Source organism: Drosophila persimilis, unplaced genomic scaffold (assembly GCF_003286085.1).
Source record: "Drosophila persimilis strain 14011-0111.01,24,50 unplaced genomic scaffold, DperRS2 tig00000700-arrow-arrow-pilon, whole genome shotgun sequence".
Taxonomy (NCBI): Eukaryota; Metazoa; Arthropoda; class Insecta; order Diptera; family Drosophilidae; genus Drosophila; species Drosophila persimilis.
In genome coordinates, this window is record NW_020825340.1 from 1,003,705 (window position 1) to 1,030,992 (window position 27,288).

Sequence of the window (27,288 nt, forward strand, 5' to 3'; positions counted from 1 at the left end):
CGACAAGAGCGATGCTGTTGGCGTCTCGTCTTCGACTGTCACAACACGCTGGCATGTTGCCCCAGCATTATCATTGCATTGGCCACAAGGATACGCTGCAAGGATATGTTGCCGGAATGCTCGCAAATTCCACTCGAGTTGGGTTTCGGCTTTTGGGACAGCTTTCGAGTGGCAGCTTTTGGCGAAGCGAAAGAAACTTTGAGCGAAATGTTCAACAGCGTGCGGAGTAAAAGTCGCTTCGGGTGGCGACACTTCGTTCTCGGTTGCGGCAGGACAGGACAGGGTAGGACAGGACAGGACACTGTCCTGAGGACAGGGCCGAATAGGTAAAAGGCCGGAATGTCGGAAATAAAATTAAGATTTGTGCGCTGCCGAGCTCCAACTTGTTGGCACAAAAGTCTTTGGCTCTCTACTCATTTATATACTTAATTGCTAAGCCCCGTTCACACTAAACTGAGTTTAACGCTTTGAAGTCGACTAATGCGATGCGAATCATTTGGAAAAAGGTTTCGGAAGGTTTAAGTTCCAGCAAGAGCTCTTCATTTCATGACAACGTACTTCGATTTGTAGTCATTTGGAAAACTTTGAAGGATTGGGATTGATACACATTTCTGTGTGCCTTCAAGCTGTGGCAGGCATTTTTTCTTTTGATTTACGAAATAAGCTGATAAATTCTTATGGGAATTGACAGAATTTCCCACAACTCGATGGAGATGTGCCGATCTATTTGTCTAAAATATAGCTAAATAAGGTCAGCTAAAAATACAAATTGTAGTTTTAAGCAGTGTAAAAAAATTATGTTTATGGAAATACGGAAAGTAATTTAAATAAAATTAGAGTTCCCCAAACGAAGATCGTAAGGCAAATATGTAGTGCTCCATGGTACATTAGAAAGAGGGACATCGAAAGGGCTCCAAATATTTTCCACTTGAAACAAACACAAAAAATGTGTTGCATACTTTAAGGGCGCTGTCCATTGCAGTCATTTCTTTAAGACATGTACATACTTACATACATACATACATACATATATGCTCGTTGTAAATCGACCGATTTGATTCGGGAGTGACCTTCGAAATTACGAATAAATCAAAGATTTTGTGCTGCACAGTGGTTCTTGAGAGTATTCGCCTGAGACTCAGGTATTTCGACTTAATATTGACTCCCATTTCAGATATACGTGTAACGGTAACACCAAGGTTAATAAACACACAACTGTTGATTAATTTTTGTGGTTTTTATTTGAATTTGAATAAACAATACTAGACAACAACTACTTAACAGTAAGTACACGTATAAGTACACACTTCTGAGTTACATAAAAATAGTTTTTTTTTAGTTTTAGATAAAGGCTCTTCAAACGAATATTCCTTGAAACGAACTATATATCTATGTAGCATAGTAGGGTATAGTATATGCATGTAGTATATAGTATAGTCATGTATAAGTACAGTGTGTGTGTGTGTGTTTTTTTTGTGTGTTTTTCTTGGTTACAAATACAAAGAAGGCAAAACTTACAGCGGCTTTGTCGCAACGGAGCATCATCCACTTTAAAAGTGTGCGCTAGACGAAGGACATACAACAAATTTGTTATAAACAAATTGTCTCTCTTTTTGTTTAGAATTAGGGTACAGTTAGGGTAGAGCTTATGTTTCTTGTTTTTTGTTTTTGTTTCTCTTTTGTTTTTGTTTTTGTTTTGTGTGTGTTTGACACTAATTATCACTACATCAGTTTGAAGCTAAATAGTTGATAAGTTTCCCTTAGGTTTCCCCCAAAAACAATCTTCCGACTTTCCCACCGATTTACGATAGTTTTGTAGGTACATGCAAACGCAATTATTGCTAATAATACATGCGAAAATCCAGCTAAATAAATTATTTTTCTTTTGTTTGTGATGCAAATTTGTGTGTGTCCCCCACACCCCACCCCAAAAGACGTAACAGCTCTTTCTGTGGGGGCAGTTTTTTGGGATACTACAGTATTCCTGAATTCAAGTAATTTGTTGCCGCGGCCAATGGAGCAAAGGAGCAAATGTAAGCGCTCAAAAATATGCCCTATATATATTATAAATTTGTTTCTTGATTCCTGCTACAATTAAGGTACAACATTTCTGCGACGAATTTTCTCTTACCCGGCTTCAACCATTTACAATCACAAAGTCACAATCACCCCATAAATATGGTTGGCATATCGTTTGCGAGGGGGGTGGGATTGGTTCAGGTGTGTTCAGGTGTTTTGTGTCTCTAAATACTAATTGTAGGTAGTTCGTTAACGCATTTATACCAGGAATTATGCTGTTTGTATTGTTGTTGATTTTCCTATTTGTGTGTGTATGTTTTTTGGGGCTTTAATACTTTCAATCTAATATTCACTAATTAAGTTTCTTTGTGTGCCTTCATGGAGGCCCAGTGGAGAGGTCCATCTAGGCTGGTATTGTGGCTTGTTCGTAGAAATCGGGCTCATCCTCGTCGTTCTTTGCCTCTTGGCCATCCAACTGTAGGAAAAAGGAAGAATGTCAGAACATAAAATAAATGTGGTATTGGCTAGTAGAAATCTTGGCATACTGCTTGCAATTCCTCTGGTTTGTAGAGGGCCACCAAACGCTGGCGTATGGGCACCATCATGATCAGGAAGAAGGGAAAGGCCAGCGAGAATCTCGAGGACTTGACCGTCCACAGCACGGCCAGACACAGCACCTGTATGGTGGTGAACAGATGCAGCTTCCAGGGGCGCACACGCTTCACATACGGCGTTGGAGGATAGTGCTTCACTGGCATAAAATACAATCGTATGCTGTGGATCGAAGGCATAAGGATTAGAGGCTGTTTGCTACGGATATTCCAAGACCTACCGTTCGAACAGCTGAACGCCACTCATGGAGGCCACACCCATGTACAGGAATACTCCAAAGAGCACGGCCATGGGGATGAGTCGCAAAAGAGGTGCCATCAGCACCGACAGACCGATCATGACGCACACAAAGAAGCCAGACAGACGCTGCTCCTTCACATCAATGATCCTGGGCGATTCACCAGGAGCATGGGTGCTGCAACGCAAAGAAACATTAAGTAAAACTCCAATAGATCGGATAGTATTCATTGGAAACCCACCGTGACATGATCGTGACCGAGGAGACGTGCGTTACGGAGCGTACAGTAGCTGCACAGTGCCAGGGCATACCAAATAGTCCGCAGAAGGTGTTGAGCAGGCACAGCAGGACAATGTCCCAGTGGAGGCCGGAGCCCTTCTTCAGTCCACGCTCGGGCTTGTCCACAATCAGCTCCGATATCTGCGACTCCATGAAGATGAGGATGTAGACGAGCAGGGCGGGCACCACACAGGCAAACGGCACCCACGTGGAGGTGGCATTGAAGCCGATGTACCAGCCGCGCAGCTGGGGAGCGCTGGGCGAAAGGCCCGCGGGCACCACCAGCTTCTCGGTGTAGACGGAGGGCACTAGGTAATCGACCAGCACGAAAATGGCAATGGAGATGGGCACCCCAAAGTCGCCGAGGGCACGGCGTGCATTGCGGCCCAGGAAGTGGGAGTTGCGGAAGAGCTTCAGGTAGTAGGCCACAACGAAGGTGGCCAGGGTGAGGATGGTGCAGAAGAGGGCGGTGTTCGGTTGATTAGTGGGCAGCTTCGAGGTGCCCACTGGCGACGCCGTGGTCGTCGCATTCAGCAGAGTGGCGCTCATGTTGAAGTGCGTTCCGTTCTGATCCTGGTCGTGGGCGACGAGCGTCGGCGGCGGCAGGTTGTAGTCGGCGAGCAGGGGGTTCTGCTGGTAGATCGAAACCAGCTTCATCATTGTCTCCACGATGTAGATGAGGGTGATCAAGGCCGAGAATATCTCCTGGGTGAAGCGGGTGAGCAGACGCACATAGACACTGCCCTCGAAGGCCGACACGCAGAGAGCGATGATGATCAGCCAGATGCCGACATAGACGCGCAGCGAAAGGAAGTCGAAGTCGTTCTGGGTGCAAAAGACCATCAGGGCTTCGTCGAACAAAAGCAACGGCCCCGTGGTGCCGATAATCACCAGTGGCTGGCAGGAGAGACAATGAAAGACGATGCCCACAAAGGAGCACGAGATCAGTGTCTCAGAGATACCGATCCAGCTCTTCGTCTTGTCCGACACCAAGCCACCGAACGTGATGGCCGTGGAGAGGCAGGCAAAGTACATGAAGATGGTGGCCGCGAGGGTCTCCGTGTTGAGGCCGTCGAGGATGTCGCTCTTGTACATGGGCATGCGTCGCTTCAGATCGTTCCGTAGGCCGCCCCACAGGCGGTGGGTCTTTTCCATGGGATTGGGCTGCTTCTTCTTGTGTCCATCGTCGTCGTCATCGTCGCCGCCACCACCACCGCCACCATCACCGCCATCGCCACCGGGTCCCATTCCCATGGCGCCCAGCGACTGCTTCTCGAGCAGGGCCTTCTCCTCGTCCTTGCCGATCTTGATCATCTCGCTGTCGCGCTTCACCTGCAGCGCCTTGATCTTGCGCGTCCGAATCCAGTCCTTCTTGGCCTTCAGCTCCTCGAACGGCAGCAGATCGTGGCGATCCCAGTTGCCGGGCGGCAGCACAATCGAATCGTCAAGGAACTCATTGATGGCCGAGAGCAGATCCTTGCGGTCGTCCGCCTTGTAGGCAATGGCATGGAAGTGCTCGTTGGCCATCAACGTGGAGATAGAGCGACCCACCTCATGGTAGTCCAAGTCAAAGTTGCGCGGTCCAAGCAGCACGAACATGAATCTCACGGGCACCGGCACCTCCGTCAGGGTGGGCATCATGACGCCCTCCGACAGACGGACAAAGGCGATTGTCGGCTGATCCAAGAACTCAACGGCTCCCACCTGAAGAAGGGTACGATAAGGATTAGAAGCAGCTATTAAGTATCCTATTTGCGGGATTGGACATACCAAAACAGTGGTGGCCTCGGCTCCAGCTGGAATGCGCCTCAGAATGGTGTCATTCTGCAGCTTCTTGAGATCCTCCTGTGACGACGAGTACATGTCGTCCTTCATGTCGATCTTCAACTCATTGCTGCGCTTGCTCCCTCCGATATCGGCGGCTGGCATTATCTTGATCTTCTTGTCATCGGTTCCACCCGATAGGTTCTGTGAAGCATTCCCCAAAAATCAATCAGTATTGGTGCTCTCTACTTGAGTGATTATCCAACAAAAGCCAAGCAGCACACATCATGCGAAATATACGAAATGTCTGTACAGTGTACACACAAAAAAAACACAAAGATCGATCGTGCAGAAGAAGTAGGGGAAATCATACATTGCATATGTAAGCGGAAGAGTTACGAAAAGCAGGGTAAAGACGACTAGGGTATATGTACGTAAAAATAGACATCGCAATCATAACAATCACAATCACAATTTTCACAATTGAGAACTTGCCAATCGTGGAGGTGGAGTGGAGTGGAGTGGTGGAGTGGTGGAGGTGTAGAGCACACATTTAAAAAACAGAGTGGTTTTAAAGGGGGCTATTGGGTGGCTAGGCGGCTAGGCTAAAAAGAAACATCTCGAGTTCTCTAAGCGCATTACGCAGTACGGCAACATGGCTCTTGCTTCGAACAGGAAATGAAATCGTACCTAATCTTTTGCAACGCAAGAATAAGCTGGGCATAATAGTTTTGGGATCTCTCCTCCGCGATTTCTCTGAATTTTCTCGCTCCCCTCCGACACGGAAAGCACACTGCACGAGAAAGAGTGTGTGAGAGAGAGAGAGAAGCGTAGTGTAGCCACTCTAAATGGTGTGGTTCATGCTGGCTAAAATAATGATCCGATCTGATATGCGGCAATTTGGAAGAACTAAAATAATCTCTAAACTCTTTGAGTACCGGCTATAAAAGTAGAACCAGTTGATCGTCGGAACTTGTACTATTCAGGAGAAAGCATATTCGATATTCACGCTTGAACGTGGGATATTTACGCATCTATGTATGCCTATCAAAAAAGTCGAAGCAGACAAGTGCCAAGTGGCAGGATACAAGTATCTTGGTATGTTTTCTAGCACGTATCTAGTGATGGAAGAAAATGTAATCTCAGCGAACTATAATAAACCATATTCCCTGTCTAGAACATTGTATTTGTAGTCGCTTTAATCGATTTCATTCCCTGCTTATACGAGCAGAGCCACAGAGCCACACGAAGGGAGAGTAGTATTAGGAGTAGGTGGGAGGTCTGTAAGGGGTCTAAAGGTCTCATTACACCCAGATAGGACATCGTCGAGTGTCGCCGGTGATCGATGGACGACGCAATGCCCGCGGGCGAGCCCACATTGAGTGTCGTTGCCGCCGCTGCCGCTGCCGGAGGGGCACTGGAGGTGACGCATATGCTCCGTCTGGCCTTGGCCAGGTTACGTGTCTGCTGCTGCTGGAGACTCTGCTGCTGGGCATCGGCACCCATCCAGAGAAACTGTTGTGTGTGTGTGTTGTATGTTGTATGTTGTGCAGAAGGAGAGAGTGTTGTGTGTGTTTTGTTGGCAAAACGAAATCAATAAACCACACAAGAAAGACACAAACGAAAGAAAAACAAGAGTCAAATGTTGGCGAAGAAAGAAGAGCAAACGTTGGACAAAAGCGTTATCGGCATTATATCAGAGTTCTGTACGATCACGATTACGATCACGATCATGGCATATATATGTACAATTTGGCTGTTCTTTACCGATTTGGGTATAAGTTGCTGTTGTTGTTGTTTTTTGTTTGTTGTTGAGTGTTCGAGAGAGAGTGTGTGTTTTTTTTTATTTCGGTGTGTGATGAGAGATGCATCATCGAGATGCAGATGCAGATGCAGATGGCAGAAATAGACAGAGAATAATAGTGACCACGATCAGGGATTAGCAAACGTTTCGAATCACAATTTCACTGAAAGCCAATTATTTATAGCGAACAAGCGAACGATTATGACGATGTCAGTAGATAGATGGATATCATTGATGGATTGATGGATTGACGGATGAACGAGAGATTAGTATGAACAGGTATGAGGAGAATGCACAGAAGAGTTATTCCTTCTTCCTGGAGGCTAGAGGCCTACCTGCAGACTGGTGTAGCTGTTGTATTTGCGCTTGGTGAAGGGCAGTACTCCCTGGTGCTCGTTGACATGCCGATGCCGCAGGAGCAGCGATCGCATCACCGAGGGCTTGTCATTGATGTCGATGAGGTCCTCAATCACCATCTGGAGAGTGGAGTAGAGAGATTAGCCAGAGATCTTATTTAAAGGCAGAGCCACGACTCACCTGCTCTACCACACGATAGGCCACTGCGGGCAGATCCTTCTCGTTGAGGTCCAGCAGCACAACGCCCGTTTCCAGGCAGCGACGCAAATTGAGCAGCGAATGGAATGAGAGGGAGGCAACATGGGGCTTGCCCCAGCGATCGGAGCCCTCCTCCACATCCTCCTCATACTTGATCCAGCGCGCAGTCTCCTTCCACTCCCGATCCTCGCCCACGCCTGTGAGCTCGTCCAGCTGCACAAAGATCTATTGAGGGGTATAAAATGAAAGATAATGCCTGGGATCTGAGCTGGGATCACTAGGGTGTCCACTCACCTCATGGGGACTGTGATCCACCTCGGGCTTCTTGTTGGTAAAGGGCGAAATGGTAATCTGCGGCAGCTCGCGCAGCTTGATGGATGAATGATGGATCTTGTGACGCCGCAGTGCACGCGGATCGTCCGAACGATGGGATCTCAGCTCGTTGAGATCAGCCTCCTACATTGGGAAACAGGGAGATTAATCGATTAATAAGTGAACTGTAGTCTGTAGGACGGACGATTAACGGGCTAAGGGCACGGTAAAGGATGTTAAATGGTCAACCTGTTTAGCCGGCATTTGGCCATTTGTCTACAGGCGGAGATATCCGTGAATGGGTTAGCAAATGAGAGAGATACACAATTGCTGGGTTAGTTAATGGTCTAATCTGTGATTAGGTTGATTAGGTTCTAGTGTTTTAGTGTTCTAGTGTTCTAGTGTTTAGTGTCTAGCGAGGACTTAGTGTCTACCTCCAATGCCGTGTCCTCAGGCTGCACAGAGATGCGACGCGCACCTGCATCACCGTTCTCCTCGATGGTCTTTTTGGGTTCCACGCTGTCCTGATGTGAGAATTTACGCTGCCTATAATACTGATGGCGGCTGAAAAGGAGATGCAAGCAAATTGTCAATGATATGTCGGATAGGTGGAGGAGGGGTGGCGTTACCTTTTTCTGCGTTTTCGTTCGTGCGATTGGTCCGTGGGCTGATCATCATAGCTCAGACTCGGCGGCGTGATGACAATCTTCTTCTTGCCAGCGGCGCCACCGAACTGAACGTGCTTCTCTTCCGCCGAATTGTCCGAGTGATCGCCGTGTCCGGCACGCTCCGAAACTAGTGGGAAGTCCTCGGGGATGTCATCATAGTTTTGTGCATTATTCAGTGGCTCCGTTTGGCTCTCGTACTCCGAGTCCTCCTCAATGTTTAGATCATTTGTGCGAACTATAAAAAGGGAATAGGAATAGGAATAGGATGAATATGGCATATCCAGATGGGGTTAGATGGGGTCTGCTGCTCTTACTGCTATTCTTCTTGCGGGATGCAGTGGGAAGCTGCGTGTTGTCCTGAAAGGTATTCACGTCGAACTTATCTTTGCGTGCACTGGTGCCGGCAAAGACCTTGTCCATTTCCGAGTCCAACAGCACTTCATCGGGATCCTCATTGCCGCCGGACTGCAAAAACGACACAAAATAAATACATTTCAAATGGATTGTCCATCAATTGTTTTCATGCTGCTGCCAATGCCTCCCCACCGCCCCTCCCCACACCCCCCCCCCCCCCCCTCCCCTCCCGGTGGTCGCGTTATGCATGACTCAAAAACAGCCACAAATACTTTTCAATTAAGAATCTATATACATAGGAAAAACAAAGTCATGTGACTCTGGCGGCATTATTGCCCCTCGTCACGAGTGTTGTGCCTTTTTTTTTGTCGCTCGAAATACATATGTACATATGTATGTATGTCGGAAACATACGGACCGATACGATGTACGGAACGCATTAATCATCGCTCATTGAGTGTCAGCGCTACGCATTAGAGCAAACTACTCGTAAAAACATGAAGGAAGGAACAAGGGGAAGGGAAGGGATAGCTGGGGAGCGTCGCGGCTCTATCTATAGGATGCAGAGTCCCGTGCGGTGGCTGTCTCTATATTTAATGGCGTTATTCATAATTGCTTTCAATCGATCTCAATTGATTTCCATAGTGACGAAGGCATTGATTGCCTCCGCGATGCGCGGTGCGCATTTCTCCATCATCGACCATCATCATCATCGTCTTCAACGTCTCAAGTGAAATATTTTGTTGCATCCACAAGGAACGAGGAACAAGTAAACTCAATTACTTTTAATTGTCGATGGGGCTATCAGATTACACAAAATAAAGGAAAACAACAACAGAACAACAATCTTATGAAATTGTTTATTGGAGAAATCACAGCAGAAGGTTACATGGTGTTCAATTTTCATTGTCTGGAATCTGGAAATTCTATACTCGTATGAAGGGGAAACCCTTCCCCCTTCCATGCGGTGATTTTTCCGTTTAAATTTCAATTCAATTCCAAAGAGGAAATAATTTATGATCCGCAAGTGGCTACAAAAGGGGCATCAGTGCACTTTTCTCAGGAATATACATATGTACTCTGTTTTCGATTCGATTCGATTTCATTTCCAGTGAATAAACGATCTGGTTTCATTGAAGGAATTTTAAGGAGTAAATGTATCATACGATTCCCTTGGGATACAGGATATGTTTATAAACAAAATATGAGACGGTTTTCCAAGCATACAAATTATGTAGAAATCCCCAATCCAAAGGAAGACAACGCCTTGTTTTCCTGCATATTTTCTTTGATGAAGAGCTTCTTCGGGTGCTTTATGGGTGTGTGTGTTTTTTCCCCCTTCCCCTTAAATGTTTACCAGAACAACAACAACAACAACAGCAGCATATAAAGGGAAATTCCCGAAAAGTACATACGAAAATGTAAGTGAAATGCGATTTTCCCTTGGCAATCCCCCCACACCTGAGGGACGCCCGACTACGGGGCTACTGGGCTTCCGTTTTTGCAGCTACATATTCAATATTTAATACGGGGTTCGATATACGGAAAGGGAAAGTGTCCGCAGAGACAGGGACAGGGACAGGGACAGAGAGAGAGAGCGAGAGTATCCTTGACAATTATAGTTACTTCCTGATAAGCAAAAGGGAGAAGGAGAGGGTGGGTGGGGGCGGGGGGAGCACAAAAGAGAGAGCAAACAGAGTTTCACTCTGAGTTTATAAATAGCTCAAATTTAATAACGCTGAGAGCCCCTGCACGTGTGTGCGTCCAAAGGGAGTCGAGTCCATTGGCCATGTCTCCTGCTATCTCCCTCTCTCTGTCTCTCTCTTTCTCTCTCTTGCTGTGTGCGACTCCGACATGTGTTTTATTGTGTGCATGTCGGTGCGTGTCCGTCCGACTGATAAGAGGCAAGCGTAACGCACTGCGACGCCACGTTACGTTAATTAATCGATAAACACTACGTACGAGTACCTTTCGGAAGGCACATTCCACAAAATGATGTTAATACTAGCAATGATAATAATGGCGTTTGCGTTCACGTTGATGATGATCATGATCCTGATTGGGAGACACAAAACAGTAAAAGTATTTTGTCATTCGGCCATTAGCCAGGCGGCTCCATCATAATCCCCTGCCACCAATGCCACTGCCACTGCCACTGCCACCCACATGGCACCTGGAGCCAGAGCCAGCATAGCGGCAGAGCTTATCAGAGAATAATCGATGGTGCCCTACCCCGCCCCCCCTGCCACCTGATGGCACAGGACTCCCCAAACACTCTGCAGCCGCCCAGAGGCGACACCAGGCCGCCGCCCCCCCCCCCTAAGCTGTCGCTGAGCTGTCAATTTTCGATGTTGTTCTGCGGCTGCTGCTGTAAGCGCCAGAGAAATGCATGGAGCATAGAAATAGAAACCAACAAAAACGCCCGGAAAATGAGATCATCCAGGAGCGAAAAATTAACGTAGGAATATTCATAGAGTCACCGAGCCGCCTTCCAGACAGACAGACGGACGGAGAGACAGACAGACAGTGGCATACACCGGAGTTCATTAGCGAAACGGAACCGATTAGGCGAAATGTTGCGCAATTCTATAGATAGAACCTACATATACCTTATACCAATGACTCGCACTGTATATGGCCATAACATTTGACTTCAAGTTTAGTCGTGTTAGCCCCCCGCCACCCCCCGTCTACGCCCCTAAACAACAACTCGATTTGACACGAGTTCTCTCGTTGAGTGTTTCAGATGTGATTTGACATCTCCTCCCTAGCGGGGGCAAGAACTGTGGCAAGCAGCCAGTAGCAAGCAGCCAGCAGCCAGCAGCAAGTGAGCGGCGGCACGTGACTCTCGGCGTCGTAAGTCATAAGCGAGTTATGTGGTCGTGAGCCCAAACAACTTTTTGTCAGGCTGAATCACAAATTGAATCAAACTCCAGAGGCTGCAATGAAACTTGTTTCAGAACGTCCGCCCGTCCGCCCATCCGCCCGTCCGCCCATCCGCCCATCCGCCCGTCCGCCCATCCGCCAATCCGCCTGCCTGCCACACAGTTACTCTCATAAGTTTCCGCACGGATTAAAAGTTTGTCTGCTTGGGGGATGAGGTAAACGGTTCCGATTCTCGGAATACATCTTAGCCGTTTTTATGGCAAAAGCCATTTGAAACGCCAATAACCCGTGGCGGGGGGGCAAAGTGAGAGCTAAATAGGGGAATACAAGATACCCTAACCCATATTGTCCGGCCCACAAATGCGTTTCGAGTGTGTTTCGGGGATCTGCAATCTCTGGGAGACGACAGCTGGAGGCCATGCCCTCAAGAGAGGACTCTGTAGGCGCCTGCCATGCGGTGCGATACAGAGACACAGAAGTACCCCCCCACAGAGAAAGTGTAGAGCAAGTGATGGGCAGCAGCAAACCGAAACCGTTTAACTTTACATTTCACTTTTGACTTTGACTTTGAGTTAGAGATAGAGATACACACTCGTGTTTCTACGAGCGGGTATTTTTTGTTTTTTATTTTATTTGCTTTTTCGCTGCTTGTCGAATTTTTTGCCCTGGCCCTCTGTGCATAATTTTGGGTCGCATTTTCCACGCGTTTTCCTGTGCTGCCACGTAGTACGTAGCCGTTTTCTTTTGCGCGTTTTGTTTGCACAAATTAACGATGCTTCCCCGTAACGTGTTCTCTGTCTGTCGGTGTGTGTGTGTGTGTGTATCTGTGTTAATTTAATGTGAATTCCGCAGCGGAAATGCTCGCACAAACAACCAAACGGACAGGACAGGACAGGACGGGACAGGACGGGACGGAGTACAGAAAGGCTATGGGATGGCTTGGCCAAAGGACGAGGGATAGTAGAGAAAGGGTAGGGTTTTTGTGGATGTCGTTGTGGATGTGACAGACACGTGCTAAAGGTTAACCTTTGGTCATTGTAGTGTTGCTCGAAGGCGATACGAGAGGCGAGGCATGAAGCGTTAAAGCGTCATCGTAAACGTAATCTAGTGATGGGAAATCATGCTGACAAAGCGGCCCCACACCCACACACCAGCACACACCAACACACACACACACATTTCAGTGCCTCCATCTCTCTCTCTCTCGCTCTCTGTCGCTCTCTGTCACTCTCTGTATCTGCCACAAAGTGTTGCATACTTCAAGGTCAGCTGTTGACATTGTACGCGTGTGTGCGTGTGTGATAGTCGATAAATAGTCGGAGGCCTCTGTGTTCTATTTATTTATTATCGTCCTATGGAATTTAATAGAACATACGAATATTCTTAGAAGGGGGTTAAGGGTTTCATCCCTTAACAGATTGCTTTATCGCTCCAAACGCTCTAATAGCTTGAATATTTTATGGCCAGTGGATGAGCTGCCATGGAAGCCCTGCTCCATGCTCCCTGCTCACTTCTATGGAAATGAATAGACATTATTCTTGGATATAAAACAGATTACGAACCAAATGATTATACATTTGATAGTCCTAAGGAGGAATAGCATTAGGAGGAGGAAGGATCTACCCAAATACTTCTCGTTAATAGAGAGCAAGCCTTTGAAGGAGCACCTTTCGGAGGATCCGCCCCTAAAACACGCCCTTCGCTGTCCTCCAGGCGATGCGACAGATCTTCCACTTCCCCCAAGAAGTCCTTAACTTTAGCTTGAACTAACTGCTCTCTGTTCTATATTTATGAATTTTCATTTAGTGTTTCATTAGTGCAAAATCATCCATAAATCACTCTGTTGCTCGTCCCTTTCCTTTATAAATATTTCAGTAGTTCGTCATCAAATTCAAACTTTTTCTCATCCCAGTTTAGCTTTTCTCATAAAGTTAAGAGCCAACATCTCTTTATATTCTCTGCCACTCGTTTGCTCTCTTTCTCTCTGTCTCCGTCTCTGTCTCTGCTCTTACATAACGCATGAGTATCAATAATTCAGAAATTGTTTTTAATTTAAGAAAAATACGAAACCACAGCAGCCAATCATCCGTCAATTCCGGAAAACTTGAATGTGGGAGACCTTCTTCTGGGAAATTCAGGAATTTCTTCCCCCGGAAAACAGGTACACTTATGACCTGTAGGCACACACACGTGTGGCACCGTGGCACCGTGGCCCCGTTTGTGGCACAGTCTGTGCATTCCAGATGATGCTTGTCGCTGGCGTTCGGCGCTCGTTTTGGGGCATCATTTTAGCACTTTTGCGGTGTGTGCGGCGTGTGCGATGTGTGTGGCGTCCCATTTTATTGCCCCAAAAAGTATGCAGCACCAAACACGCATTCCCTTGGGGCGCCTTTTCCTTTTCATTTTCCTTTACCACTCCCTCCCCACCCCCCTGCGTGTGCGAGGCCTATAAGTGCCCTCACTCACTTGTTGGCCCAGCTGCCAAGCGAGAATTTCTGGACAGTTCGCCCTCCGTAATTTGTTGTAAATTTCTCTCGGATGGGCATCTGTACATCTGTATCTGTAGTATCTGTGTGGGTCTCTGTGCATCCATTTCTCTGCCTCCCTGTCCGTGTGTGTGAGTGTCTGTGTCTGTGTGGGGTCTTTCGAAATATTTTTCAAGGTTATATGCTCTCGAAAAGTTGTTCCTTTTACTGGCCCTACTTTATGTAAAGTATAGATCAAACAAGTTTGCCCCAAGAACGATGTACCTTGAACGCTCCAAGAATTTAATAACAAAAAACTTCCGTTTTGCACAGGGGATTTTTTTAGAATTTGACTTTTGATTTGATAACTTTTCGTCACGCACCACTGCGAGAGTGTTGTTGCAACTTTCGTGATAGTTTTTCCTTGCTCGGCCTGTTGCACCGTGAGACCCGTGCGAGCGGGAGAGCAGAGCTCCAAAAAAAAAAAACTACGACAACACGAGGCTCGTCTCTCTCTCTCAGCGCGATGACCGTCGTGTGGGAATGCTTCCCAGCAAATGATGGGGCGCCTCTTCTAGTGTTTCCACTGCTGCTGCTGCTGCTGTTACCTGAGTGCTGCAGATGCTGCTCCTGCGCAGGCGCCGGCCATGAAAGCGCGCGTATAACGGTAGGATAGTAGTCGTCTGCCTCGTCAGCTGGCATTCGCTGCAGCGCCTCGGCCACGCTCAGCTGATTCTCAGGGCCGTTCCGGCAGTAGCATGCGTTCTACTACGTAGCCCCCCCGGCCTCCGCCTCCGCCCCCTGCCTCTGCTGCTGGCGCTGCCACCGCCGATGCTGACGTAAATCGGAATGCAGTTTCAATGCCCAAAAAAAAGCTCTGGGCCAAAGCTTTAGTCTGCATTTTTTCGTGCTTTCGAGCCACACAAAAGTAGTGCATAATTAAAGCAAAAGCTTCCCGGGGGGAGGCGGGGGGACCGGGCAGAGCAGTGCAAAGAGGACCTCAAATGATGGTCAAGGCCGCTCAAGGCCAACACTTGGCGGTGCTTTAGGTGTTGGTGGTGGGAGGGGGGGTGGACTGGTGTGGTGTGGTGTGGTGTGGGAGCTTTTGGCTCAAAGTTTTCCTGCTAATGCTGATGCATAAAAAATCTATTCCTATTCATTTGCCGGCACTCCCGTCCTCCTTGCTTCCCCGAGGGGGTTGCATGCCCCGCGTACGGCAGCAGCCCAGCGACAGCATTAGGGCTCATTAGTCGCCTGCCTCTGTGTGAGTGTCGCCTTGTGCGTGTGCCTCTGTGTGCCTGTGTGTGTGTGTGTTTTTGGGTAATTAGCGATAACAGTTCGAGTTGTAATGCGGCTAATTGAGTTATGTCCATGTGTACACACTGTACAGTGCTCTCCACGAGTGTAGGACACTTGAGCAGCGGCAGCGGGCCTGTCTTGATTGTGTAAGATGATAGGCGGATTATGGCACAATGCACAGTGCAGGAGGGATCTATGGAGCGGAGCCTAATACTCCGGTAAGAGTATTTAAGCGTTAAGGCTTCCAAAATGATCGATTCCCCATCGATGGCTAGCACAGGATTTCAAGTGGAATTGATAGCTGAAGCCATGGAAGCCATAGACATCTTCCATTCCTGTTTGACTTTTGCCTTTGATTCTAGACATAATTATCGACATCGATAATCTTCGATAACACTCCAATGTTGCTTCTGAATCCCTTTCTTTTATTGCAATCGATAACACACAAATGTGGATTCTGATAGAAATGGAAGGTTACATATTTAATACTTCGACACTATGTGTTTCTTGTTCAATTTCCATGAACTTCTATAAATGTATGAGCACATATCATTCAAGTGAATAGATAACCTTGAAACGCACTGTCCTCGGAGCAAACAAACAGACACCTGAACAATGAAGCATTTAGCTGAAAGCTGATCAAAGCTGAGCATAAATCATGGCATACTTTATGGTGCAATTAAGTTAATTGAGGCTACTACCCGTTACTGTTACACCAACTCGCCCCCCAGCTCCCCCTCCCCAGTTACCCCTCCCCGTCCCCGTCCCCGTCCCCGTTGGAGTGCTTTCACCTGGTGAATGGTGTCAATGAATTGATTGCGATTACAATTTGCACACACGGCTAACTGTTACTTTTCATTGCCAATGTCAGGGCAGCAGCACAGCCAGAATAAAAAACGACTGCCAGCGACAGCCTTGACCACGAATATCGATTTCCTGTTTTGTGGCTAACGGCTGCCGCTTCATTTGAATGCTGCTGCTGCTGCTGCAACTGCCTGTTTACTTTCCGATGCGTATTCCATTTGCCATTTGCCACTTGCCACTTGCCACTTGCACAATTAAAATTCGTTTTCCCATTAGGCTTTAGCCTTTAAGCTGACAGACAACTTGTGTCTGTGTCTGTGTCTGTGCCTGTGCGTGTCGCCCGCACCTTTCCCTCTAACAAAGACAACATTCACGGCGTATACGTAATATTGAGCCCCACCAAAAGCCGCTCTAACTGTAAAAGTCGTAGAGGTGTGTGCGTGGGGGGGGGGGGGAGATGTGGGGTAATAATGTTGAATGAATGAATGAATGCATGATTAGGCGAGATCTGATCTAGTGCCGGCCCAGTGCCGGCGCGAAAGCGAAACTCAAATTGAAACTGAAACTGAAATCGAACACGGGAACACTGGAATACTGGAAATGCTGAAAACTGGTTTCTAAATTGTGTCAGTCGTTGGCTGGCGGGCATTTGGACAAATGTGCGGAAATGTACAATGTACAGTACAACAGCAGCAACAACAGCAACTAAAAATCAATAACAATTACTTGACATTACTTTGCGATTTGCCAGCGAATAAATCAACAAAATTCGCACTCACAAAAAAATATTGAATTTAAAAAGTGATTTATTTAATGGAAAATTACTGACAAAATGCCGCAAAAAAATTTTTTAGAGATTTTATTTTGTAAACTTAACATTCAGATGATTTAAGCGAGGAAAATTTCATGAAGGAAATTCTTAATAGATAATGCTCTGGTGGTAAAGTAGGGGGCCCAAGGATGAGTTCATTTCTGTCATTAGACCCATTTGCTTAATTAATTTCTTATCTAAAGGCAATGCATTCGATTATCTATACATATGGTACATACACATGGACATGTGTTCAAGATTGCAAAGGATAGGGTATTAATAGTCGCTAGGCTAGTCAGGCAAGTGTAATGGCCACGAGATAAAGACAGAAACTACGCAGCAAAGTTGGGTCCCGTCCCGTTAGTTATTCCATTCTTCTTTAAGCCTAGCACGGATGGTTCGTTCCGTATTTTCTGCGAGCGAGCGTCGCCGTGGCACCATGGGCACCATTCGTACAAAGGCGTTGCAGAAAATGGCTTCGTGAAAATCAAAGAACAGCGCTTTTTATCAACAACAACATCAACAGTTATATCCAATAAACAAACAATATCTACATATGTACATATGTATGTATATGCAAGAAATTCTATATGCATACATATGTATGTACATATATTCAAGTTACAGATCCGCAAAAAGCTCCCATTGGGCTTTGTCTTTGGCTTCTTCGGCGCATTTATGCTGAGAGAGCAATCAAACGCAGGCAATTGCAAGATTGCGAGAGTGCGAGAGAGAGGATTGCGAGAGCTCGTCGATGAAAAGAAGACGAAGAGATAAGACATTTCCGACTCCTGTGCGCTAGCAAAAGCAACAAAAACAAAATGCTGAAGCTGAGAGAGCAATTGCGAGAGAGTGGATTTCCTGAGTTTGAGGAGCGCGGCTGACGCGATCGCGAGAAACAGAGAGAGAGAAAAGGGTACAAATTCCGTTTCACTGCGCTCTGGGGAAAAAAAACCTCCTGCCTAGATGACGTAACCAACTGACTTTGTACTCTACAAAATATTATTTTTCGATTCGAGCCGCAAGAGTGGGTACCCCTGTTTTCCCTCCTTCGATTATTAACTAAGCTTTGTATTTGTATCGATAGTCCACACTCACCTTCTTTTTGGTGTTGAAACCCAGGAAGGACAACTTGCGAACATTGTTCTCCCTGCCGCTGGCCGAACTGAAACTCATTTTGAGTGGGAGAGTGCTCTGCTTCCCTAGCTGCTCGAAAACAAAAAAAGAGGATAATCAATCCAATTTCAGGATCTTCTTGGGTGTGTGGCTCTGCTTATTTGATGATCAGACAGTAATCGGGCATCGAGCTGTTGTTGTGGGAGATCTGATGGGGCCACTGTGGATGCTCCAGGAGTCTCGGCATTCGGTGCAACGTTGGATAACGGCCTGAAAAAACAAGACAAGAGAACAACATAAATACAGTTACAGCAACAGCAACAGAAGCTGAATACAAGCTGAAACATGGAACGCTTTTTCATTAATAAACAATTTCGACTGTGGCTGCTGTCAGTGGCACGGAGGCGGCCAATTGAAAGCGATTCCCTCTTTTGAAAGAATTATCATCTACTGCTGGCGGTGGCAATAAAAACAAAAAGAAACAAAAACAAAAAACAAACAGATACACAGTATTCCCGACGCGACGCGACTCAATTAAAGTCAAATGGCAGCCACACGCATAGCCCCCCCCCATTCCACTACCCCCCCACGAAGGGGTTGCGGGGAGTAGCCGCCAAAAGCACGCGACTTTTGTTGATGGCTCGTGATCAATTTGCGTTATTTGAACACTCAATCTATGTGGTTATAGAAGGAACACATCCATATATGGAAGGGGGCTAGGGGGGCAGTGCGGTCTCCTTTGCCCCCCAGTGATCATCGTTACCCCACCGCCCCCCTTCCTTGGGCGATGGGATCTTTTTAATGGCGATCTCTTGATTAATTTCGTCACATTTTATGGGTTTGAATTCTTGAAAAAAAAAGGAAAAAAAAATAACAAAAAACAACTTTGAGTAGAGATGTCTTAGTCGAGCAATCGAATTTATGTTGATTATAGAGCCTCCTTAACTCGGGGGCCTCTCCTTGCGGACCCCCATAATCCTTGGGGAGCTCTCTATAATTCTGAGGGCGTAGCAGCAGGCATTGAACCTAAGACAACAATGAGGCCCCCCCGCCACTGTTTTTCCAGTTGTTAAATGTTTCGTGTCGGCAGGTCCTTAATTATTCAGTAAGCACCTTTTTTTCTATCCTTCGCGGCGATGTGTGCGGAGGGAGGGAGAGAGAGAGAGGGGGGGTGCTCCCGAAAGTTACACAAATTCAATTATCTCCCTTGGAAATGCCATTCACCATTCACACGTATGCAGGGCAACACGAACACGTTCGAAGCAAACTAACAAAAAACAAAACGTCTCAAGGCACACGACGACGATTCACGTACACGATATTCCACAGGACTCTCGCGGAGACTGTCGGAGACTACTCGAGGCGTCCTCTATGACAAACGAATGCCGTGTGAACCTGTTGCGGCTGCTCGGGCACTGATTTATGTGTGTGCTTGCTTCTGCGGTAAAGAACGTTGGGGAAGTGAAGCCCACAAGCCCCAAGCCCCCAATCCAATCATCCAGCCAGCCAGCCAGCCAGCCAGCCAGCCATCCATCGGTAGAGCACCCGACCCGAAGTCCCCAAATGCACGAAACCCCCGAACGCAGTAGCAGTATCTCCCGAGTATCGTATCGTATCGTATATCGCGCGCATTGAGAATCCGACATGAGTCTCGTGCTTAGACAGCGCCTCATTTTAGTCGCTGGCGAAATTTTTCACTTTGCTTCTGTGTTGATTATGTAAGAAAATGTGACTTGTCTTTAAAACGAGTGGGTCTTAGAGGGGCGGGGGGGCGAGGGGCCGCGGGGTGGTGGGGTGTTGGCGAAATGCGACTGTTTGCCTTGGATATTGACTTTTGCCTGCCATATGTTTCTAGCGATAAAAAAAAAATGTATAAGAAATTGATGCGTCTCCTCCTGACTGTCCGTCTGCCTGGGTGTGACCATGGATTAAAAGTTAAGTTTCTGTGCAAACAGAACTTTCCGAACTTTCGGCTTTTGGGGCGGGGACCTTGAGAATGTTGCCACTCACACATGCAGCTGTGGTTGGGTTGGGTGCGCGCGTGTGTGGCACGTTACGGTAAATGTTATTATTAACTAATAAAAGGATTTCCAAGTTGATAGATTGCTTGCCCGCCTGCCTGCCTGCCTGCCTGCGCTTGCATTGAAAGTGCTTCAAGGTTGCAAGGTTATTAATAATGGAAATACCCTTCATTCCCAGACAGTTGTTTCCTCCTCACGGGCTCAGATATTCGCTTCCACAAATATCTATGAATTGTCATTAATTCTGATCAATCTGATGGCACTTCTAGATAGATTTTTCACTCAAAACTTGAGATATATTTGCTGTGTAGAAAGTATATTTCATGCAAAACTTTCTCCGAAAAATATTCTTTAAAATGATGGCATACATTTTCTTCGACTAAATCCCTAAAATAAGCCAAAACGTAGGTCTAAATCTGGTCTAGAAATTGATTGATAATAAACACATAAATGCAAACAAAACCTTGAAGTGGACAAATTATCAACAATCAACATAAACAATATTATATAATAATTTTAATGAATTAAATAAGGCTAAAAAAAACTAAAGGAAACTTTTTGTTGTTTTATGATAATTATAGGAAGAGAAAGTATAATCTATATATAATTATCTACCTCCTCTCATTTCTTTTTGAATTCCTATAAATGTAAATGGACTAAATCTACCCACTAAATCCTCTATTATCTTGTTTACTGTAAAAGATTTTTTAATATCTTGCAGAAATTCCCTTATTTTCTGGCCATCTCTGTAACTTTTTCTGTCCAAGAATCAATTCGAACTCTTTAAAGTTCTTTATTTTTAGCTATTTTCGTGACATTTCTCAAACGCGTTCTCTACTAGAACCTATTTATAATCTTTATAATTCCTACAACTACAAAGAACTTTCCTACTCTTTTACAGAGATAATATACTATCTTTCGAATACTGCCAGAGCTACAAATCTCCTCACAATTCTTTTTAGAATCTCAGTGGCTAATCTCCAAAGTCTTCAACTTCAATATCAACCTTAGAAGAATCTACAAATCAATGACATCAATGGGAACCAACCCAAAAGATAGATCCATTTAGTGGTATCTACAGACGACACTTGACTTTCACAGCTACATATGTATTTTCGTATACCCTTGAGCTTTTTTCGTACAGCTCAGCTGATTCGAAATCGAATTCTTCAATCGAACGATCGCGTGACGGCGTTCCAGAAATTTTGCTACCCAAAGGAAAACAAATAAATTTACACATTTTTATATGGCACCCACACAAGGCAGAGATAGACAGAGACAGAGAGAGGGAGAGAGAGGGAGAGAGAGGGAGAGAGAGGGAGAGGGGTGCGGTGGGGTGGGGTGGAGTTCGGGTGGCATGCTATCAAAATTAGAGTAAGGGAAACTGTTAAACACAAGACAAAACAAACAGCAGACAAACAACAGAAACCAGAGCAAAGCGAAGCGTCGCGACAGGTTCCCATAAAACTCAAAACCCTCAAAAGGTGTTACATTTGAAACCCCCACCAGCCCCCCGCCGCCGCCCAACAACCGAACCAGTCGGGAAATGCGGGGCGGGAAATGAGTGTGAGGGAGGTAGCACACAAAAATTAACGTGGTGATCAATTTTATGGGTTCATTAGCGTTTCACTGGCAAACTGGACGCCAAACGATCGATCGATCGTACGACGACGCAAGTGACTTAATTTTGATTTAAATTATTGTTTGTATATGGAATATATCATGCATATCGATAAACACTGCGGGGGTATTAAGAGAACTGTCCACACCTTACAGGTCTTATCGCCAGGAGCAAAAGGCAAGAGCCATTCATTGCGATTCTATTTCGAGATACAGATACATATACTCCTGCAGATACGCGTACTCTCTTTCTTAATTGATTAAACAGAGCTGACAGTAATGTATGGGAAAGCCACCGCATGCGGCATACGGAATACGGCATACGGTATACGGTATACGGCATCATAAATTATCTAATTGTCTATTATGTGTCGTGTCGCCCGAAATTGATTTGATTTGCAAAAGCCAAGGCACGGCGCAGACATCTAAATTGATGGATGATAAGTGCCCAGTGGGAAGTGGGAAGTGGGAAGGGAAATGGCTTCTACCCTCCACTTTTGAGGGTAATCGGTGGAGGCAGTGTCGGGTTTATCAGGTCTCGTGTTAGCTCTTTATCGGGGGAGGTGGTACCAGCCCAATCTTGCCAGATCCAACCGGTTTCACGCGGTCAGCTGCTGTCTTGGATCCAACAATGCTTTTCTGCACAAATTTACATTCACGTGCTGAACAAGTTGGTAGCAGGAACCGGTTTACAAATTGCAACACTCATCATCAATCGGCGGCGGCGGCAGCTGCAACTGCATTCAGCATGCAGCATGCAGCATGCAGCTGACATTGAACTTGAAACAACTCAAGCGTTTCGAGGCAACTAAAACGACTCTTTTTGCCTTTCAAGTGGGGGGGGGAAAGGGTTAGCGAAAACAGTAGCCAGAAAACCCACTCGAACGTTAAAATGTCAGCATTTAAGCCCGACACTCGAGATATAGAAGAAACCGACGACGAAGCAACGGTAATTACATAGAAGTGTGCCCATATATTATTCATATATGTGAATGTATTTGGTCTCCTAATATATGAGTGCATTAAAATATTTGATAATTGAAAACGCATTGCCCACTCGAGTGGGTGGGCGGGCCGTAAATCTTTGGGGGAGGATCATAAATATTTAGTCAGACAGATTACCAGGGCGTACCCACAGTACGTTTCATAGCTATAAAACCCATAAAGAGAGTAAATATCTGGCATTTGCTTCGGTCTAAAGTCTCGTTCCATACGGTGGTAGCGCCACTTTCCACTTGAGTGACATTATTGTACGAGTACGATCCGGCAGTTTTGTTGAAGGATTTATGATCGCCTCAACAATTGTTGTGGCATACGATTCGATGGGCCCGGAGCACTTTAGGCACAGGCCAAAAACTGCAATGGAAATACAATACACGACATTTGGCAGCGAAATAAAACCATTTTTTAACGCTTCACTGATCCTCACACACACACACAAGGGGAAGGGGAAGGGGTGCCATTAACAAAAGGTAGCACGAAAAAAACCATTCCACCTGCAAACATGGACATATTCAAACGAAACTAATTGGACTTCTGGCATACGGCCATACCACTAATGACTAAACGATAGACTCCAATGACTGACTGACAGATCGACGACCGCTGCGGGGGCTGACTAACCTAAGAACATGGGCTTGCACATGTAATCCGCCGGCCCCAACAGTCCCCACAACCCCCACAACCCCCAGTCAGTGTCTGGGTTTCCTTTTTGTTTTTGTTTTGCGACTCACACACGATAAGCGATAATTGTTCATATCTCGATCGAACGAACCATAATAATTCGTCAACTCTTTTAAAATAACAATCTCTAAAAAAATACATCGATTTCAGAGGAAATTCCCAGCATGGTTACGCAAAGTCAGCAAAGAAAACTCTTTTGTTTGGGCTAATGATTCGATTCCCTATATCAATACTGATATCAGAATCTGTCATGGGTGGCGGAGGGGGGTGCCCAAGAGGGGAAGAACAATAGGAAATATCTTGTTTCATCATCGAATGACGAATGATGCCTCACCCTTTCATCTTTCATCACTAAATAAAAATAAACATACTGTATTGTTTATTCGATTCCTAAAATTATGTCTTTCTATGGAAAGAAAACCACTGTCCATGATATATTTATTATCTTAGAGCGGGCACATAATATCTTCATGGAAGTGGAAATGAAATGGAATCAAACACTCAAGCTATCCTCCTACTCCTCCGGGGTGTTCTCCGATTGAGAGAACGCGATATTTGAGAGCAGGTCGCCGGCTTTTTGCCAGGAAACGATTCATTCGATTTCGATTACTACTTCGAATTCTTCATTGTATATATGTACACGATCTCCTAGATCGTTTCCCCCTTTCCCTTCCCCTGCCACTGCCCCTTCCTATTCTCTTTGCCCACTGGCTATTGTTATTACATACTTCCAATTTGCACGCCACGGCAAATTCCGTGAACCGTTTTCACAGGAACAATAAATATCGCTCTCAAAATACAGCAAGAGCTTGGCGGCAAGTTGTGTAAACAAAAGTGCAACGCAACCTACCACATCCGAGGAGTGGGAGGGGGTGCGACGGAACGGAGGAGGAGGAGGAGGAGGAGGAGGAACCCCTCACATAACAATAAAAACAAAGTTTAAGCGTCATGATACATTTTGGTTTAAACATCAGAAAAGAACAATAACAAAAGCTACAACAGCAAACAAACCAGAAACAGAACCAGGAACACCAGAATAGGGAGCACAAGGGAGAACGAACAAGAAAGAACGAACTAGCGTCGGGCAGGCCGAAGCTTTTGACACCCTCTTCCCTGCCGATCGGTCTTTTTCGATTTTAGTCGCGTTTAGTTTCGAAATTTTTAAATTTCGATACGACTCCCCCCCACCAAGAGGGTAAGAAAATACTTTGTCTGCTGCATGAAAAACTTCTTGACACATTGTCGAATATTCTTTCTTCTAGGGTATCAAAAAGCACAAAAGTCGAGATAAACAAATTCTAGTTAACATTGTGTGTTTATCGTGTGCGGCGGGGTCGCGACTGCAGCATAGGAGAAGGGGGAGCCAAATTATTGAGCCATTACTCACCAGATGTAACCGCAGGGAAACCTAAAGAGGGAGATACCACCATGCCCAGGGGGGGAGAGCGCGACTGAGAGAGAGCGGTAGAGGGTGCTAAGAGCACATACTTGCCAGGCGAGAAAGTGCAGCGCTCGCAATTCACGTGCTGCGCTGGTGTGACGGAGAGGGGGTGGGCAGGAAGGGGAGGAAGAGAACACTCAACGCTGATAGCAGAAATTCCCCCGAAGAAGAGTTGTTGGTACTTTTTTTTTGTCCGTGCTGTTGTTTCTAAAAATTTGCATAAAAAGCAGACAAACTTAGCATAAAGCGCCGCGGGGAGTGAAAGAGAATGGCAGAGAGAACGGCGATGGCAAAGGGGAAAGAAAAAAGGGAGAAGTGAAGAGAACGTGCTTGCCCTGGTGAGGCGGCTACAACTGAAACTGTGTTAAACTTTGCTGCTGAAACACGCTCAAAAAAAAGCAACAAGAATAAGCAAACGTAGTCGACTGATTGATACTCTTCTCCGCCAAAAATTTCTATGATGGATTTCGATGGAAGGACTATTGAAACTATTAAATAGGTTTAAGGACATTTTCTTGGCTTCATATTTTTTATTCCAAATTTATAAACTCCAAGATAGCAGAGGACATGTTTATTTACATTTATATTGAAACAGTTGCCTCTCCGACGGTGTTACATATCCCTATGCAAAACCATATACCCTTTTCGTTCTACTCGTACCAGAGTATCCGTACCAAACACCGCCTCTGATCTGATCGGAGCGGAGGAGATCAGATCCGAAATAGAACCAGTTTCCAGAGTCACATGCTGCAGTTGCTCGCTCGGACTTGATTTATCTTTCTCCTTCGGCTGCCCAATAATGGTTCTGCGACAGTAATTGCGGGGAGCATGTCAGCAGTTTGGCCCCCGACTTTCGTTCTTCGGTACGGTACGGTACGGTTCGGTTCGGTTCAGTTAATGTTATTTTTAATTGTTTTGCCTGGGGTACATACTTATTTTCTTTGACACTTTTCCAAATGCCACACACACACACTGTATCGAGTAGATTTTAATATTTCCTTCGACAGTGAAGGATGGCGGGGGGAGGGAAATCGCCGGTCCAAGACACATTCAAAAATTTAAAGATCTTTTTGCACAGAAATAGCCGCAGACAAATCACAGCGAGAGAGGGAGAGCGGGACGGGGACAACTGTTATAATTGACACGTACTTCAAGTGCTCTCTTTTCACTCTTCTCCTTACCTTTTACTCGGCCACAACAAAAAGCAACAGCAACAATTGGAAGCAACAACCGCTGATGACGTCGCAGCTTTAGTTTCGCGAGTGGTGTCCAAAAATTTTCCACTGTTCCGGAGCGGGGGGCGGGGTACTTCAATGTTGTGTCAGTGGTTCATTGATTGGGCGGAAAGATAGTCAGCCAGTTAGTGGGTCCCTTCACTGATCGATCCGGCTGCAGCAGGCGCGGTAGCTGCTGTATGCGGGGGCGAAGGTTGTCGGCTTTTTGGCAAGAATAACATACACAAACACACACACACGGACACACGCACTGGAGGGTAAAGAGAACGAACGCGTCGATAAAAAAAAACAAAAAAAAACAAACGGGAGAGAGAGACACAGAGAGCAGAGGAGAAACGCACAGTAGAAAGAAACAAAGGCACAAAAATGACAGAAAGAACGCAACGTTTGTTGTCGCTTTTATATGTAAGACTTTTTTATGTTTCTCTTTTGCCTTTTAACGACTTTCTGTCTTGTCGTCTATATACTATTCGTCTATTCGGACTATTCGCGAATGAACGCGTGCAAACTTGAACTTGTTGGAAACGGTCTCTCGGCGGGTCCGCCCGAATTGCTGCGCTGCACGTTTCGAAATGATTTACTGTTCCTTTGGCAGCACGTTTTTAAACAACAGAGTGGAGCGAAACAGCGATCGAAAACAACGCAGAGCAGAGCGAAACAGAGAGCGCAAACAGCTGCTGCGGATCGTTGCTGCTCTCTTCTCTCTCTCTCTCCCGTTTCGACAGGCTAAATTAACCCTTACGCATTCCATATGCTCCGTGAGGCTTGCTTCGTGTACCCTTGCGCAACCCGTCGATGGGGGATGTAGCAGTATTAGCCCTGCTTATCTATTAATAACGTCGAATTTCGTTTGTTAAACTAAAAATAATCAGCGTTTGTGTATGTCCCGCCGCCAATATTTGCCCAGCAATTCACGCCGTGCGAATTACCCGATTTCCGACGCTCTAATTGATTGAATTTGCATTGAAATTAAAATCCACAAACTGTTGAGAACTGTGCGACACTCGATGGGGCAAAGTGGCAATCCGGTCATAATTTTTACCAACGTCTACATGTCGAATAATTTTGATTGCGGCTTTATTCTTGAAAATTTACGGCTTCAATAATGATTAAACGCAGCCAAATTGTGCCACAGCAGAGGTGTGTTTTGTGGGTGTGTGGGGCGGTGGTGTCTGATAAGAGAAAACGAAAGCTCTGCGTGCCAATCTAAATAAGGATTTACCCTATTTGATGTTTGACGGTCTCATGGGCATTTTCCGATTGGTCCCTACGTCAGAGTTTAATTAGTTGTGAAAATAATCT

At 45.9% G+C, this 27,288-nt stretch overlaps 1 protein-coding gene across 1 annotated transcript; it reads right to left on the bottom strand.

The window, feature by feature from the left end:
* Positions 1 to 1,237: 1,237 nt before the first annotated feature.
* LOC6602825 (anion exchange protein 2) lies at positions 1,238 to 26,518 on the bottom strand. The gene is made up of 14 exons (XM_026991984.1): positions 25,933 to 26,518; positions 17,969 to 18,256; positions 8,566 to 8,716; positions 8,213 to 8,486; positions 8,018 to 8,147; positions 7,566 to 7,727; positions 7,254 to 7,496; positions 7,052 to 7,192; positions 6,221 to 6,427; positions 4,919 to 5,116; positions 3,111 to 4,852; positions 2,852 to 3,046; positions 2,565 to 2,793; positions 1,238 to 2,494 (listed from the first exon to the last, which is right to left on the bottom strand). Exons 2-14 carry the CDS (start codon positions 18,044 to 18,046, stop codon positions 2,423 to 2,425), a joined length of 3,822 nt encoding a protein of 1,273 aa, XP_026847785.1. The 5' UTR covers positions 18,047 to 18,256; positions 25,933 to 26,518; the 3' UTR covers positions 1,238 to 2,422.
* Between the last annotated feature and the right edge of the window lie 770 nt (positions 26,519 to 27,288).